The sequence below is a fragment of the Molothrus ater genome, chromosome 14, assembly GCF_012460135.2.
Source record: "Molothrus ater isolate BHLD 08-10-18 breed brown headed cowbird chromosome 14, BPBGC_Mater_1.1, whole genome shotgun sequence".
Lineage (NCBI taxonomy): Eukaryota > Metazoa > Chordata > Aves > Passeriformes > Icteridae > Molothrus > Molothrus ater.
In genome coordinates this window covers 4,734,761-4,750,823 of record NC_050491.2, presented here as the reverse complement: position 1 = coordinate 4,750,823, position 16,063 = coordinate 4,734,761, and the positions used below count along the sequence as shown (strand labels likewise).

The 16,063-nt window shown below is 55.8% G+C and overlaps 1 protein-coding gene across 5 annotated transcripts in view; it reads left to right on the top strand.

Annotated features, from left to right (window-relative positions):
- The first annotated feature begins 1,717 nt into the window (after positions 1–1,717).
- The window catches only part of DLG3 (discs large MAGUK scaffold protein 3), a 53,813-nt gene continuing 39,467 nt past the window's right edge, over positions 1,718–16,063 (top strand). For 2 of the 5 annotated variants that reach the window (XM_036401852.2, XM_036401851.2), the window contains exons 1-2: positions 1,719–2,373; positions 15,752–15,805. In XM_036401852.2, coding sequence (XP_036257745.1) covers positions 2,047–2,373; positions 15,752–15,805 — 381 coding nt within the window. In that variant the 5' untranslated portion in view covers positions 1,719–2,046. Of the gene's footprint in view, positions 2,374–15,751; positions 15,806–16,063 lie in introns of all 5 variants that reach the window. The other 3 variants (XM_036401855.1, XM_036401854.2, XM_036401853.2) reach the window with 3 other exon arrangements.

The following is a 16,063-nucleotide window of genomic DNA, read 5'->3' as shown; positions in this document are numbered from 1 at the left end:
TGCTCGGCTGCTTGGGCAGGAGACAGGTGCTCTAGACTTGCTTGTCCAGGGACATTATGACTGTCCTGAGCCTGCAGCAGGGAAATCTCAGTGTCTGAGCCACTCCAGCATCCTGTGGCATTAAGCCACCTTGTGATTGAGGTGATGTGAGCAGCCTAGAGACAGCGATGTGCAGGCAGTGCTGGAGAGGACAGGTGCTGCACTGTGCAGAGGGAACATGGTACTTGGGGGCACCAATCCTGATTATGGGGCGTCTTCTGCCCCCTCCCCTTCACCCATAAGGAACCATTTCACTTGGCAGCTTGGGAGCAAGCCCTGCAGGAGCACCTCTGTGTGCAGAAGTAATTTTGTACTGCAGTTTAAAGAGCTGAAGGAACAGGGAGTGGGCAGGGGCATTTATCTGACCAGCCATCATGCACTTCCTCCTCCCACAGCCCTGCTCCTGCCCAGGGCCATCTTACACCAGCTGCAGGAGGCCAGGAGGAGCCTTGCAGACCTTGGAACCTGAACTGAGGTGTTGCACCACCATATCTTGTGTCTCAGCTTGTGGTCCCCTCCTGCTTGTGTACACAGTGCACAGTTCATTGCTCTTCTACATATTTATGTATCATTCTACATATTTATGTACCATTTCTTTAAAATAGTTTTTCACCCACCCTAGCATTTTTTACAACCTTTAAGCATTAAGAGGCCAGGTTCAGGTTCTAAATGGTCAAATGTGGGGGTTTGTAATGGTTTTTCTCTCTCTCTCTCCCCATCAATTTATTTGGATGGCTCTTCTGAACTTCTTCCAGTCCTGCACTTCTTTGCGAGAGGTGAAGGACTGCTGAGCTGCACTGGGAGCAGCACCCCTGCCCTGCTGCACCAGCAGGCATTTCTGCTCTGCTTTTGCCATGCCCTGATGGCAGTAGGTGGAAGGCCCAGCAAAGGCCCTTGGGGTTTCTACACCCTCAATGCACCTGTGGCTCACAGGGCAGTGGCAGCATCCCCAGGGTGCTGTTCTGGATGCAGCACATGTGGTAACATTTCCAAAAAAGCAAGGTGACAACTGATACAGAGGTGCTGCTACCAGCCTGGCGATCAGTTCAGATCTGGAAAAATTATTTTCTACTCCAGTGCGGACCACAGCTGGAGCAAAGCGAACCCCTTTTGGCGTCAATCACAAAGCTGGCAGGGCTGCCGCGGCCGCGCGGGGCTGGAGGAACCCAGCGCTGCCCAGGGGCTGCCCGGTGCGCCGGGAGACGGCTGGGGGCAGCCGCAAGGTGATGCGTGAGGAGAGCAGCATCCCGCTCCTTGCGATGCCGCCTGCGCGGGGGCGGCGCGGCCGGGTCTGCCCGGGCACTGGAGCGGGGCTGAGCGTGGGGATGGGGCTGAGCACGGGGATGGGGCTGAGCACGGGGATGGGGCTGAGCGCGGGGATGGGGCTGAGCGCGGGGATGGAGCTGAACGCGGGGATGGGGCTGAGCCTGGGGATGGGGCTGAACGCGGGGATGGAGCTGAGCGTGGGGATGGAGCTGAACGCGGGGATGGAGCTGAACGCGGGGATGGGGCTGAGCGGCGCCCCCGCCGCCGGGGCGGAGCGCGGAGGTTCCGCCGGCGCGGATTGGCCGCTGCGGGGGAGGGAGGGCGAGGGATGCTCCGCGCCGCCGCAGGTGCCGCGGTCCCGCATCGAGCCGAGTCGAGCCGGGCCGGGCTGAGCCGGCCCATGCCGCGGAGCGCCTCGGAGCTGCTGCCCCGTGCCCCGCGCCGGGAGCGGCCCCGGCACCCAGTGGCGTTGCGCACGATGCCGCGGCGCGCCCCCGCGGAGATCACCGCGCTGTAACACCATCCCCCTCCCTTCCTCTTCCTCCTCCTCCTCCTCCTCCTCCTCCCACGGGGCCGGGGGCGCCGAGCGGGCGAAGAGGCGACAGGCGCGCCTTGCGCGGGGCGGGGGCCGCTGCCGCCCCCTGAGCATCCCTCCCTCCCTCCTCCCTGCCTCCCTCCGCCCCTCCGCGCCGCCTCCCTCCCTCCCTCCCTCCCTGCCGGCTCTATGGTGTGAGGGCAGCGATGCACAAGCACCACCACTGCTGCAAGTGCCCCGAGTGCTACGAGGTAACGCGGATGGCGGCCCTGCGGCGCATGGACCCCCCCTCGTACGGCGAGTGGCAGCACGAGCAGTACGGCTACGGCGGCTACGGCTCGCAGACCCTGCCCGCACCCGGGGGGGCCGCGCCCGCCGCCCGCGGCAAGGCCAAGCTGGGGCCCCCCGCCCGCGACCCCGCCGCGCTGAAGCCGCCGCCGCCGGCGCCGGGCAAGAGCGCGGCCAAGGTGAACGGGAGCGGCCCGGGCTGGTGGCCCGAGTGCACGTGTTCGAGCCGCGACTGGTACGAGCAGGTACGGGCCAGCCCCGGGACGCGGCTCCCCGGTGCGGGACGCGACGGGGCGGGCGGCGCTCGGGGTGACGCGGGGTTCCCGGCGGTTCCTGGCTCCTGCAGCATCACCCCGGGGGCGTCGCGAGCAGCCGCCGGGGATGCCGGGGATGGGTACCGGCGTCGTGGCTCGGGTCGGCCGTCGGAGAGGGTCGGACTGGCGTGGCCGTTGTTCGGGCTGGATGCTGCGGACCTGCCCGGCGTGGGAGCCCGGCACTGGAGCAGCCTTCCGGGGCCGAACGGGGCCAAATGGATCTTGCTTGGCGCCAGGTGGTGGTCGGGCGTTGATGTATTTTGGACGCCCCACCTGAGGTGCTCGCCGCTCGCGATGCCTGAAGCCCTGGCAGCACCAAGGGCATCCCGCCGGGCTGTGTTTGGCAGGCATGGTGCGTGCTGCCCGCTGGGCAGCCTCGTGGGTTCGCGGTGTTGCTTGCCAGCGCTCCCAAACTGTCACCCACTCTCCATTGAGTTGTGGTTTCCTCGCTCTGCTGCTACGTCCCTGCTCCCCGAGATTATTACGTAACCCTGCTCTGGTCGCTGGCGTGCTGTGTGCATTCTGCCCCATTTCACTGCCTCCATTTCTTCCCACACGTTCATTTTATTAGTGTTCTCCAGGACCCATTCTCGGGCTGTGTCTCTCTCCCCTAAATGGAGAGACCAGTCTTGTTTTGAACCCACAAGCCAGCTTAGAAAATGGTTGGATCTTTTTGCAAAGCATTAAAATGGAGGCTAGACCCTGCCTGAAAAACAATTTACCCTGCTTGAGAGAAAGGCATTTCACTTTGCTTCTTCTGCTTCTTTCATTCATTATCTTCAAACCTCACATGATTTCTTATTGATCCTTCTAATTATTATTTCAAGATGCTGTAGCAGGCAGACACACGGGAATCAATGGGAATTCTCTCCTCCTCTGCTCTCGGCAAACACAACCCTCTTCTTCCCTTCCTCTGTTTTTTCTTCATTACTGTCTGTCTGTAGCTCTGGTTGAAATAATTAGATTCATAGCTGATAGCTCAGATTATATTTACAGAAGGCACCAAAAACTCCAGCCACCTTCCTCTGAGCCTGGTCCTGCTTTCTCTCTCTTTCTCTGCCACTCTTTGTATCAAAATCAGCCTCAGTTCTCTCTCGCCTGCTGATTCCTGGCAAGCATTCTTCCATCTTTCCTCCACTATCTCTTTCCTTCCCTCCATCCAAAGCAGCAAGCTCGGGGAGCAGAAAATCAAAGCATGTTTGCTCCCTCCTTTCTGCTCCTTCTTGCATGAAAGGTCCGGCCCAGTATTCCTGGTAAGACGATTGCAAGCAGTGTGAGAAGGAAGTGATGCCAGCTGCATTGCTGCCGTGGCAGGCTGGGCAGGGGAGCCTTTCATGTTTTTGCACTGGTGGAAGAGAAATCATTGTCTCTTTGTGGTGCTGCCATGGAGCTTGGGCTGCTCGGAAAGTCCGTGTTGGGAATCTCTGCTCTGCCTTTGCCTTTCTGAACATGCAAAAAAAAAAAAAAAAAAAGGAAAATCAAAAGCTCCTCACGGCATTGCAAGCAACAGAGGATGCCAGTGTTTGAGGCTGTGTGAGCATAGCAGGGTCTGCATGTAGAATATGACGTGTGTGGTGTGTGCAGTGCCTGTATCAGAGCAGGCAGCCGCTCCCTGGTGTGGAGCAAATGTATGCCGTGAGTAAAGCCTGCAGCAAACGCCTCAGCAACGCTCTCCTCCTCATCCTCCTCATCCAAGGTGCCTGAGCCCCCAGGAATCCATGTTCCTCCCAGCCCAGTGGTGGGCAGAGGGACAAAAGGTGGGAACATGGAAACATCTAGGCATGGCTTGTGCCCAGGCAGGCAGGTCCAGTTGGCTCTGGGAGGCCGGGAGGTGTTGGGCTCTGGGTAGATTTGGCTGGAGGTTGCAGATGCAAAGCAATCTCCTTTACAGGCTGCCTCCGTTTCCAGGAGAGCCTTGGCTGGAGGCAGGGCTGCCATTTTTCAGGGCTGCCCCTTTAAATGAGCTCACTGTCCCTGAAAGCACTTCCAGCAGCTGAGGTGGGAAGGGGTGCACAGGCCAGGAGCTTTCCCGGGTGAGCAGGGATCTGTTACCCTCCTGGGGAGCTTCACCAGCTCTCATTTAAGCATTTTTCCTCCCCTTGCTTCTTCATGCAAGCAGAGAAGCGTGTGCTAGTGCTCTGACATCAGAAACGTGCTCACAGTTGCCTATGGTGCTGTATGTTCTCTGACATCATGGCATACTCACATACCCAGAGCAGCTCCACGGCATGTGAGACGTGCCCACACGTGCTGCCCAACACACAGCACGGTCCCAACGTCAACCTGCACCTCCTCCCACTTCCAGCCCCCGTCTGTTCTCTCCTCCTGCCTCTCCCCTTCTCTAGGACACATTTTAGCTTGCTCAGGCAATGCCAGTAACTGAGAATCCCTAATCCTCACCAGAGGGAGGGAGGAAATCTCAGAGGTCTAGGTATCTCACATCTTTTTTGCTTTGCTTTTCTTCTCCCCCCTGAGATGTCTCCCATTTCTTTTCCCTTATCTATCCCTGTTCCCTGCTCATTAGTTCCCAATCCCCGCACTTGATGTCGTTGCTGTCCTCCATTGTTCCCATCACTATTCCTCCCGTTGGCCCCGTGCCCTCCTTGTCCCCCTTTGCTGGCTGGTGGGGAGCTCAGTTCCTCCCCTGCCAGACTGGGGTGACAGGAGGACTCCTGGCTTTGGGGGAGGAACAGCAGTGTGATCCAGGGAAGCATCCCTGATGTGCAGCACTAGAGGAGCAGACTGCTCAAAGCCCCCCTGTGCCCTGCACAGTGACACCCACAGCACCTCAGGAGTGGGTGCTCAGCTGCCTGCCCGTGCCCAAGCCCCTTCTCCAGCTCTGCTCCAAGAGCTGAGGGTCCAGAAGCAGCACCTTTCCCTCCCACAGGGAATGGCCAGCCCTGAGTCTCAGCTCACTATAAAGACTCCGGTGCCAGGCACAGTGACCAGAGCCCCATGAGGGTCTCAAGGGTGTCACCAACATTTTCATGTGCACTTTGGGTGGCTGGGGCAGGGCCCAGGGCAGTGCAGTTCCCTGGCATGTGGTGAGGAAGTGCCCTCTGCCCCCAGGGCTGCCCCAGGTTTGCTGGCCCTGCTTGGCCAGGAATGCAAAGTCCTTCTGCCCCCCTTTCTGTGGTCCTTTTCTCCCTCTTGGGGTGGTCATTGCAATGAGACCGTGACCAGCTGCAAATGCCCAGAGCATGCCAGGCTTGTGTGGCCTCCACCCCTGACAGAAGTGTTCATGGCCAGGCAGGTGGAGGAGTGGGACAACTCTTCCCTGCTCACCCTCAGCAGTGAGCATTTCACTGATTTTCAGGGTGGTTTTCAATGCACAAACGTTGCTTGTTGAGTTCCTCCCATGCCCTGGGCAGTTACTGCAGTAGGTGAGCACAGGACAGCACATCTTGGCCAGAGCCCCAGCCTTTGCTGAGCCTTCAGATGATGCTGGACTTGGGGCTCCTGTCTCTTGGGGCAGGGGTGGCAGGGGGAGGAAAGAGCCTTGGAGAAACCCTGGGGTTCAGAGCAGGTTCCTGAGTGATGAGCAGGTATGGCTGGAAGGAAGGAGGGAGAGCACCGGGGGGGCAGGCAGGAAGCCAAATCCAGGTTGGTTTGTGGGAATACAGGTTGGTTTGTGGGAAATGGCTGAAGCCCCAGATGTTCCCTGGGGAGGTGCGAGGGAGGGTGAGAGGAACAGGGTGCCGGGGACATGGAGGCAGTGGAGGTGGTGAGGTTGGCAGGGTGATGTTGCTATGGCTACTCCCGTGCTATTCATAGAAGAAATTAGCTAAATCTTTGCACTGAAACGTGGAGGAGGAGAGAGGAGGAAGGCGTTCTCCATGTTTGGAGGGAAGGAGAGAAGCCAAAACAGGAAGGGGGTGAAGTTTTCCTTCTTTTCTCTGTGCCTGCACTGTGGAGGGGCATTTCAGGGAAGCACCACTGCCTGAGCTGCCCAGCACTGGCAGGATGGGAAGGATGCAGGCAAAGAGGAGCTGTCCCATGGGAAAGTCCCCCCTGCAGAGCTTCCACACAGAGCCCCACGTGGCAGGATGAGTTCTGTACCGTGCCAGGAGCACAGGAGACATCCTTTTAATTAAAGACAGCCAATCTGTGAAAGGTATTTTTGGCAACCTAAATGTAGATGCAACTGTAGTGAAACTTGTCCTTTGCGTCTGGCTCCATGGCTGAACACAGTGCTTGTCTGCTCCTGCCCCATCCATCTGCTCAGCCCCTGCTCTCTGGCCACTGGTGGTGCCCCTGTCCTCCCTCCACCTCCAGCATCTCTTCCAGCATGTCCCCCTGCCAGCCGGAGTCCCAGGGAGTCTTCCCTCTCCCTCACTCCTCATCACACTCCACTCCCTCGTGAGAGTTTGATTCCCCTTCCACGGACCTGTTTGTCACCTCCTCACTCACGATGTGTAAATCTGCGTGTCTGTTCCTAATATATCCCCCTCCATCTGATCTCACCTCTCAGCCTGCTTCTTGGGCATCTCCATCTGGTGATCCTGCCGTCATCACCCAGCTGAGTTGCTATAAGCAGGTGCTGAGCTGCTCTGCTTCCCCCCAGCCCAGCCTCACACCCAGCCTCGCACCCACCCTCGCCCCTTGCCCCCTGGGAAGAAGCTGATTTTTCCCATGCTTTTGATGTTCCTTTCCTGCCCCTGAGATGAAATCAAGGCCTAGATAATGTTTTTTTTTACAGTCATACCCCTTCCCTGTGCCTCTCCTGGGAAAACCTTGGCACACAGATGCTGAGTGAGCTGGTTCTCCTCACCCGCCCCGGAGCATCCCATGTCCTGCTGTCACCCATCCCCTGGACTGAGGAGAATCAGATGTTCTCCATCACTGTTGAATTCATTTAGGAGTTAACAGCTGAGGACATTTTTCTCCTTAGTTTATTGATTCACCTGTAAGGTTTCCCCCTTTCTTTGGGCACGTGAGTCCCTTGGACAGGGGCTGTACACTTGTGCTTGTTGGCTTTTCTGACTCATCCTTTAATACAGTAAGGGATAATGCTGGAATTATAGAAGTGAGTTGAAGGACTGAGCTTAGCTCCTCTCCAGCTGGATTACTGAGTGCTGCCTGCCAGCCAGCCCAGATGTGCAGACTGCAGCCCCAGAGCTGGGCCTGGCTGCTGGGTTTGGGGTCCTGAGCTGCACAGGGAGAGGTGCTGGAGCTGGTGTCTGAACTGGCTCTGCTAGAGATGTAGCTGCTGCTCTAGAGGCAGGGTCTGAAGCCACACAGGTAGGAGAGACCCCATCAATGCAACATGTGGAAGAAGAGCAAAATACCTGCCAGAAATGGGAGGATGTGGCCCTGCCACCCTGCTGGAGGAGGAGGAGGAGGAGGTGGAGAGTGCATTGGTGAGGCGTGCAGGCCAAGCACGGGCATGTTTCAGCAGAGGTGTGTGCAGTGTGGAGGAAGTTGCTCCTGGAGAAGAACCTGGGGGCAGCAGGAAGCCCATCAGCCTCCACTGTGACAGCACTGCTGTCATTCCTGTTGGAGGGATGTCCCATGCCCCCATGGCTGTGCTTTCCACCAGCTCTTCCAGCACCATTGGGACCTGCCTGAGCCCAGTCCTGACCAGTGCCAGGCACTCAGCAGGGTCATCCTCAGGTGTGGGTCCCACGGGGGGGTTGGATGAGAGGGAAACCCAGGGACAGCTGTACCAGAGGCCCAGCCGGGTACCCTGGTGCAGGGGAGGGTGAGAGGAGGCAGCAGAAGCTGTCACTGTTCCTGGAGAGTTGCCTTGTTCGGGTAAGCCCCCCGGCACGTCCTGTGCTATTATAGGAGGAGAGAAGCTTCCGTTCCTTCCAGAGCTGTGAATGCTCATTTAGAGAGGGGAAGTCATTAAGACTAATCAGGAGTAATCAGGGCCGTGCTGATGTACCGGCCCCGCTGTGCACAGCCCGGTGCAGGATGCTCTGCAAGGGGACCTGGGCTCTGGGTGCCAGGGGAGGGCAGGTCCTGCCCTGCTCATGGGGGGGACTGGGGGGCTCTGCCACCCCAAACCCCACCTGCAGCAGGAGGGACAGTGAGCCTGGGGCTCAGCCTGGTAGCTGTGATTCAGGGATGGGTGTAAACCCTGCTGTGAGGTTGTGCCAGCACTGTGGGTGCAGTGGGCTGTGTTAATGCTCACAGCTGGTTTTAACACATGCAAAGATGGGATGATGTAGGGAGTCCTCAAGGGCCCTCGTTGCAAATCCAGCAATATGCTGTGAGCATGTATCAGGGACTTAGAGATGAAAACTTTTAATACAGTGTTTAACAAGTTCAGAATACCTGAATTTGGAATGAACTTTGCAGTTTAACTTGCAGAGCTCGCTCGATGGGGCTTGCGGAAGAGCTGCTCTGCGGGTGCAATTATTTTTGGGAACATGTGGTGCTTCAGAGCACCCCAGACCAGGCCCTAGATACCTTCTTGTCACCTTTGTATTAACTAGAATTTTTCTTGAATCTCTGTTGATGTATCTTGGTTTGCTTTTTTCCCACAGAAACAGGTTTCTTAACACTTGTTAACTGGGTGTGCACTGGAACTTACTGAAAAGAAGAAATTAGGATATTTGAATCCCAGGAACCAAAGAAATCTTTATTTTAACACTGTTCCTTATTCTCTCTTTTTCCCCTATACATATGTATTTGTCTGAGAGGAAGATAAAAGCATGTGACTCTTTCAGATAATAACAACTCTTCCTGTGCAAAAAGGAATCAAGTAAATTTTATTTGGTACTGCCAGGTCAAAGAGGAGCTACTGAAGTCCAGAAGCTCTGCAAATTGGGTCACTTATTTTAGTGGGCTGAGCCTGGAACAGGATGTCTAACTTTCAAGTTTGAACACCCTGGCCTTAATGGTTTCTAAATGGAAACTTATATTCGACAGAGCTTCTCTTTGGGAAGCTTTCTGCTTTCTTCCTGTGCTACCCAGTAAAGGCTTTTTCTAGTCCCTATTTAAGCTACTCTTAAAAAAAAAAAAAAGGCACCAAAACAAAGATTAAACCTTCAGTAGCTGCTTGTGTTCACATTACACTTGGGACACTTCAGTGGCTTTGCCAAAGCTCCTTGTGAGCAGGGACCTTTCAAGTCCCGTGTTCCGTGTTTCCGGCTGGCCGCGGTGCCGAGGGCAGGGGCTGTGCTGCCACGGCCCCAGAGCCTGCTCACGCCACCTGAACAGCCCAGCTCAGACATCTCCCAGAGCTGCCTGGAGAGAGGGGCTGCTCTTGCTTGCAGGCCACGAGGCTGGCTGGGAGCCGAGCACAGGGAGCAGCTGGCACCTGGCTGGATGGGACTGGCACAGGGTGCGGGCACCTGCAAGCTCCAGAGTCAGCCCCAGCACCCTTCCCTACATCACTGGTGCCACATTTTGAGCTGTGCAGGAGGGCAGGGGCCAGGCTCAGCCTGTCACTGCCCTTCATGCAGGCACAGTTGTCGGGTTGTGTCCTTCCCCTGCCCAAACCATGCCAGCCAACAGGTTGCTCTTGCAGGAGGTGAGAAAAAGTGCAGAGAGAGTTCCTTTATCCAGGCCAGTTAAAAGGAAAGGGTATTCATCTCTGGCCAAGAACTTCTTCAGCCTCCAAATTTTCCATCCTCTGTTTTCTTTTGCTGCCTTTCCCTGTTTCCAGCTCTGTCGATGCTTCCAAGCAACCTCAGCTCTGGCCACCATGTAAAGCCCAGGAAAGAAAAGAGAGATGAGCACAGGGATCTGTGAGGATGGGACCAGCCCTGGGACCAGCACCTCTCCCCTGGAGAATGGAAGGGTTAGGTCAAAGCATGGATTTGGTCTTGAGATGTCAGAAAAGGCCTACATCTCATGGGGCAGCTGGGAGCAGGCTTCAGTCTGGGAAGGGGTGTGCCATGCATCGCCTCCTTCAGGAGGACTGTGAGGTGGCTTCTCTGGGCACAGCCAGGTGAAAACCAAGGGAGTCTCTGGGGGTCAGGAGCAACCTGGAGGGAAGATGCCAGCACCTCTCTGCTCCACACACCTGCTCTCCAGAAATGGCAGAGCCAGACTCATCCTCTCCTTGCCTTGGGGAGCCTCAAGAGTCTGTTTCTGTCTGGCCTTGGCCACAAGTTCAGGTTGCTGTGGAGGAGCTGTGTTGTCTCAGGTGCAGTGGGAGCCACGTGTTGGGCTCTGGCTTGGGGCAGGAAGGAGCCCAACGTTGGGAAGAGCAGCATCTGGGCACAGCCTGGCACAAAGCAGATGAGTGTCAGTGCTCATCAGGGTGAGAGCTGAGCAGGGGCTCTCTGTGTGTGCTGTGCAGGCAGGACCTGAGCTCGTTCCTGTGGAATCGATTCAGCAGCTTGGTGCAAACCCACTCCCCACAGCAGCAGGATCCTGTTGGTGTCTGGGCATCCTGCAGCTGACCCCACTGCCTGCAGCACCCTGGGCCTGTACCTGCTTGTTCACAGCCAGAATTCAACAGGGCTGGGTCCTGCCACAGAGCAGCTGCTTTCAGAGCTGGAAATGCGCAGCTTTCTCCATGCTTTAACACCCTTTAAAAAAAATCAAAGCAGATGGAGCTGGACTACAAGCAGCTCAGTGTCAGCCCTAAATAGATAATTCTGTTGGGCATTTCCCCACTTGTGACCTCTGCTCCTGAGAGCTTTTAAAGGGATGTAAAGATGGAATTTCACTTATCTTCAGAGCCATTTCCTTCTGAGTGCTGCTATTATACCTCAGATGATATGAAACAAAGGATATTAAAAGACAGATTGAATTCTCACTCTGATCCAGTCTGGGGAAACAAAGGAGTTAAATTAGTGCTTTGCTTCTCATGCATTAGCCCAGTGTCTCAAGCAGTCACTGTGTCCTGCACATTCCTCCTTGCATCACTCATGGGACACCACCCTCCTGCAGAGAGCAGCTCTGTGTGTTTGGCTGCTGTTTGCCATCTCTGGAGGCTGCTGTTGTTCCTGCTGCTGGTTAAGATGGAAATGTGTTTATCTGTGATCACAATCCAGTTGCCCTTGTCCTGGGACATCTGTAGCACGTTTATTTTGCCTCCAGCAGGTACACATCTCCTGACTTCTGTGGGCTGGCCCCAGGCTGGTTCTGTGGAGGATGTGAAGCTGGAAAAGCTTTGGGATCTCAGTTCTGGAGACATCATCTTGAACTTTCAGTTCAAAGTCTCCCTGCCCAGCTCCTGTGTGCCAGCCCTGAGAGCAGTCCCTGGGGAAATGCCACAGGGCAGGACCCACTCCTCAGCAGCAGGCTAGTGAGCCTCCTCCATTTGCATGTAATTGCAGCTTTTCTTTTGCTTGGAAGTTTTGGAAAATCATCATGTTTTGCAGCTCCTACCTTTGTGCCAGCAGACGACAGCAGTAAAACTGAGGTGAGGGGTGACACCTGTAGATGTGGTGCTCCCAGGTGACTGTGTTAGTGTCACTGGGCTGCCACTTTGGGTCCAACTGGAGCCCAAATAGCAGCAGTCCCTCTCAGATCACTACCCAGAGGGGATATCTAAGGGTGGTTCTGGAAGGCCACATCCTGTGCCTGAGATTTTTTCCAGCACTGCTGGCTTGCCTGGCTGCTCCCTGCATGTGCTGCAGTGCTATTGCTGAGCCTGTAGAGGAGACATCCCTTCTGCCCTGCACACAGACCCACAGCCTCCTCCTGGCTTCAACCACAGAGGCAGCTGCCCAAAACAGGCACGAAGGTCTGCACAGGGACCCAGTTCCTCTCTGGGGCTGCCTGGGGCAGATTGCTGCTCCCTCCATCAGCTCCTGCTGTGCTGAGCTCAGTGAATGCAAGGCTCTGCTTCTCTCAGCCCCTGTGAGACCAGAGAGCTCTTGAATCCTGACCTTCAAACTTCATCCCCCTTCACCGTGGTTTCCTTTGACTCCTGTTGCTGCCCAGATTTTCTCAACAGCTGTCCTCTGCCTCGCTGGCTTTGTGCCCAGATCAGTCTCTCTGCATCTGTGCGGTGCCCTCCTCACTCCCCAAGGTCCTCCTTGAGTCCCTGCAGCCTCCAGCCCCTGAGACCAAGGGCCTCTGCTTGATGGAGAGAGTTCAGGGCACCTCCAGCTCCAAGTCCTACAGTTCTCACTCCACTTCTCATGGAGTGAGAACTGTAGGACTTGGACCTCTTCTCTTTCTATTTATATATATATAATAACTATATTATATATAGTTATTTATATTTATATATGTATTTATATTTATATTTATATTTATATTTGTGTGTGTATTTATATAGATATGTATTCTATTCTATACCCTCCAAGCACAAACAGGGCTTGGTAAATAATATTGTGATGAAGGGGTTTAGATGGAAGAGATCTGACAGCCCCCATCGAATGTGATCTGAATGCACAGCCCTGTTCCCTCTCCTCCCTGCATGCAGCAAGCCCCTGCTCCTTAGGGCATAAATTACTTACCCTTCCCTATAGAATTGAAGGCATGGTTAATTCACCAGCACATTCCTGCTGCCCAGCAAAAAATTATGACTGTCTCTCCCCTCCCCTGGCTAGCAGAGCTGCTCAGTACCTCTGCCTGACTGGTGGAGGGAAGCAAAAGCTTTTATTTTCAGGTGCTCTGCTTATTTCTGAGTCTTAGGTCTTATCTGTCTCTTCAGTAGGACAGGCAAAGTGCAAATATTGAAATATTTGCAAGTGGAAGTCAGCACTAATGCCCAAACACCTTTCCTGTAGTAGCTGGAATAGTGGCTGCAGGAAGCAAATGGGGATTTCCTGGTCTGACTTCCTCCCGACCATGTGTGACTTTGTTTTAGAGCAGCGACTCACACTGGGTATCTCCTGGGTCCCATCTGGAGCCTGAGTGGGAAATTGTGCTCCTAGCAGTATTCTGAGATGTAAAAAATCACTAGTGTGGAATGGCTGCAAAGGATGCTCATGCACAGGGAGCAGGCTGAACAAAATATGTCCTTAGGGCTCACCACTGTGTGAGAGAGGCAATGTGATGTGTGATTTTTGGGCTATTATTAATTCAACAAAGAGTGCAGTGGGGCTCAGTGGAGGACTCAAGCTGGACCTGCAAAAGCCTCTATAACATTATTATATAGAGCACTTCTCCCTGGGAGGGATCCAAAGCATCATTTGTGGAGTTGAATTCTTTTTATAAATCATGGGGCACATGATGGGCTACATTCACTTAGGCTGCCTCTTCTGCATCCTTCCTGGAAACTCATCTAATAAGAGCTGGCATCTGGATGTTCAAACCTTGATGTGTTACCGGTTGTTAATTGCTGGCAGTAGAAGTGCTTCTTTTCTGCCTTGAAATGTGGAATCCCTTCCTAGAATTGCACTGGGGACTAATAAAAGCCACTGCCAGGTTTAATATATTCTATCTCTCAAATTATCTGGATTAAATACAAGGACTGTGTGCTGCCAGAGAGGGGATATTCCCAGTTTAACATTGCTTCTGGGACTTGGAGATCCCAAGACACTGGACCTGAAAATTGTGATTCTCTTTTGTGTGGAGGAGGGGTTTGGCAGGAGTGCTTGGAAGTGGTCATATTTGCCTGAGTTAGAGAATTAATTGCCATAAAAACTATGGTTCTGTAACCAATAGTTACAGCTGCAGGAAAGATCAGAAAGCATCTGAATAAATCAAATTAACTACCTCCTGCTCCATCCATATGAGAGCAGAACCTTCCAGGGCAGGATTTAAACCACAGGCTGGTTGGTCCTTAACTCTCTCATCCATTAATTGAGGAGAGTGAATAGTCAGAAATAGGGTCAACTAAACCAGGACCCGGTGGGGACTGCTGTGCTGGGGTATGGGGGAGGCTGGTGTGGCAGTCACAGGCTGCTCTCAGTCAGCGATGGGCAAACCCGGACAAGAGCGACGAGGAGGCAGCTGGTTCCTGTGGAAATATCACAGATCAGAGGCTGTTGGGCAGACAGTGGTGGCTGGTAGTTGTTTCACCAGCCCACACCTTGCCTGGCTGGTGGTGGTGGTGGTGCCCCAGGCAGGCTCACTCCCCCTCCCCGGTGGTTCCCGTCTCCCTCCGCTGCTCTTCTCCTCACGAGCCCGGCGATGATGAAACGAGCTCCAGCCCCCGCTGGCCTTCCGGGCCTGCCCTGCTCCGCTGCGTGCGGCGGAGAATGCCAGCCGTGGTTGGGATCTGCCTCCCCTCGGCCGCTCCTCCCGCAGCCCCAGCGCCCAGCGAGGCTCCGCCAGCCCCCGCCTTCAGCAGCGGCGGCGCTGGACAGCTCCGGGGCGGGACCCCTCACCGGCCCTGCTCCTCCTCCTCCTCCTCCTCCTCCTCCTCCTCCTCCTCCTCCGGGCCCCCGTTCCGTTCCGTTCCGTGCCCCTCCAGCCGGCAGCCCTCCGCCCTCTCCGGCCGCCCTCGTCCCTGACCGCCGGCCGTCCCGTCCCGTCCCGTCCCGTCCCACCCCGTTTCCTCCGACCGTCCCGTCCCTTCCCGTCCCGTCCTTCCCCGTCCCATCCCGTCCTGTCCCTCCCCGTCCTGTCCGTCCCCGTCCCGTCCCGTCCCTCCCAGTCCCGTCCCAGTCCCGTCCCGTCTCTTCTCCGGCCGCCCCATCCCTCTGGGCGTTCTGTCCTGTCCCTCCTTCGGCCGTCCCTAATCTCCAGCCATCCCGTCCCGTCCCATCCCGCCCCACCCGGCCCACGGTGCTGCACCCTCGCCCATCCCTTTCTCCGCCCTCCCTCCCTCCCTCCGTGCCTGCCCCGCTGCCCTCCGCTGTGTCTGCCCTGCCATGTGCAGCGAGCCGAGGCAGAGGCAGCCCAGGGGCAGGGACCCGGAGAGGGGGTCACGGGGAGCCCTTCAGGACAGGAGGATGCGTGTGCTGCTGTCAGGATGGGCCGAGGCTGCCGAGCACAGCAGTAATGAGGATAAGGGACCAAATACTGTCACCTCTCCCAAATGCTGTCACCTGCTGTCACAGGTGGCCCTGTGCTTAGGAGGAACAGCAGCTGTTGGAAGGTGCTTGGTGTGCTGGCAGTAAATGCCTCCTCCAGAAAGGCTTCTTTCCCTACTCCTCATATCTCCTAACCTCTCACTAATGTGAAATTCACGTAAATTTTGGGAGTCTGACACAGGCTTGAGAGAATTTCCAGTCTTCCCTATGTCCCTCCCAGCAGCCAAGGCCATGGGGTGTTTGGGACACACCAGCTCTGAGGACAGGACTGATGCCCAGAGCTGTGCTGTGGCCCTGCTCCTGTCCCAGGGCTGTTGGACACCTGCAGGAGGGACAAACAGAGCCCTTCCCGAATCTCCCAGTGCTGCCTGGCCTGGAGGGTCCGTGATGGCATGGCCAGGGGAGAGGCAGTGCACCACAAGGGCTGGGTCCATGGCTCAGCTTGGTGACATCCCCCTTTTGTCTCCTCACAGGCCAACCCCGCTCCCATTATGGTGAACACTGACTCGCTGGAACAAGGGCTCTCTGTAAGTCTCCCGGTTTCGTTTTGCTTCCTTTGATCAAGTGCTGCATTTTCCCTGCTCAGCAATGCAGGAAAGACTTTCCCAGCTCAAGGGGGCCTTGGTAAGGCAGCAGCAGATCCTGATACCCACGCCATGTCCCCACAGCTCACCCCACCCCAAACCTTCCTGGGGCTGGGTGACACAGCACAGAACCAAGGCCGGCAGCAGGCGGTGCTGGGGCTCCAGCACAGGCAGGTACAAGGAAAAAGGCCTCAGCAGAGG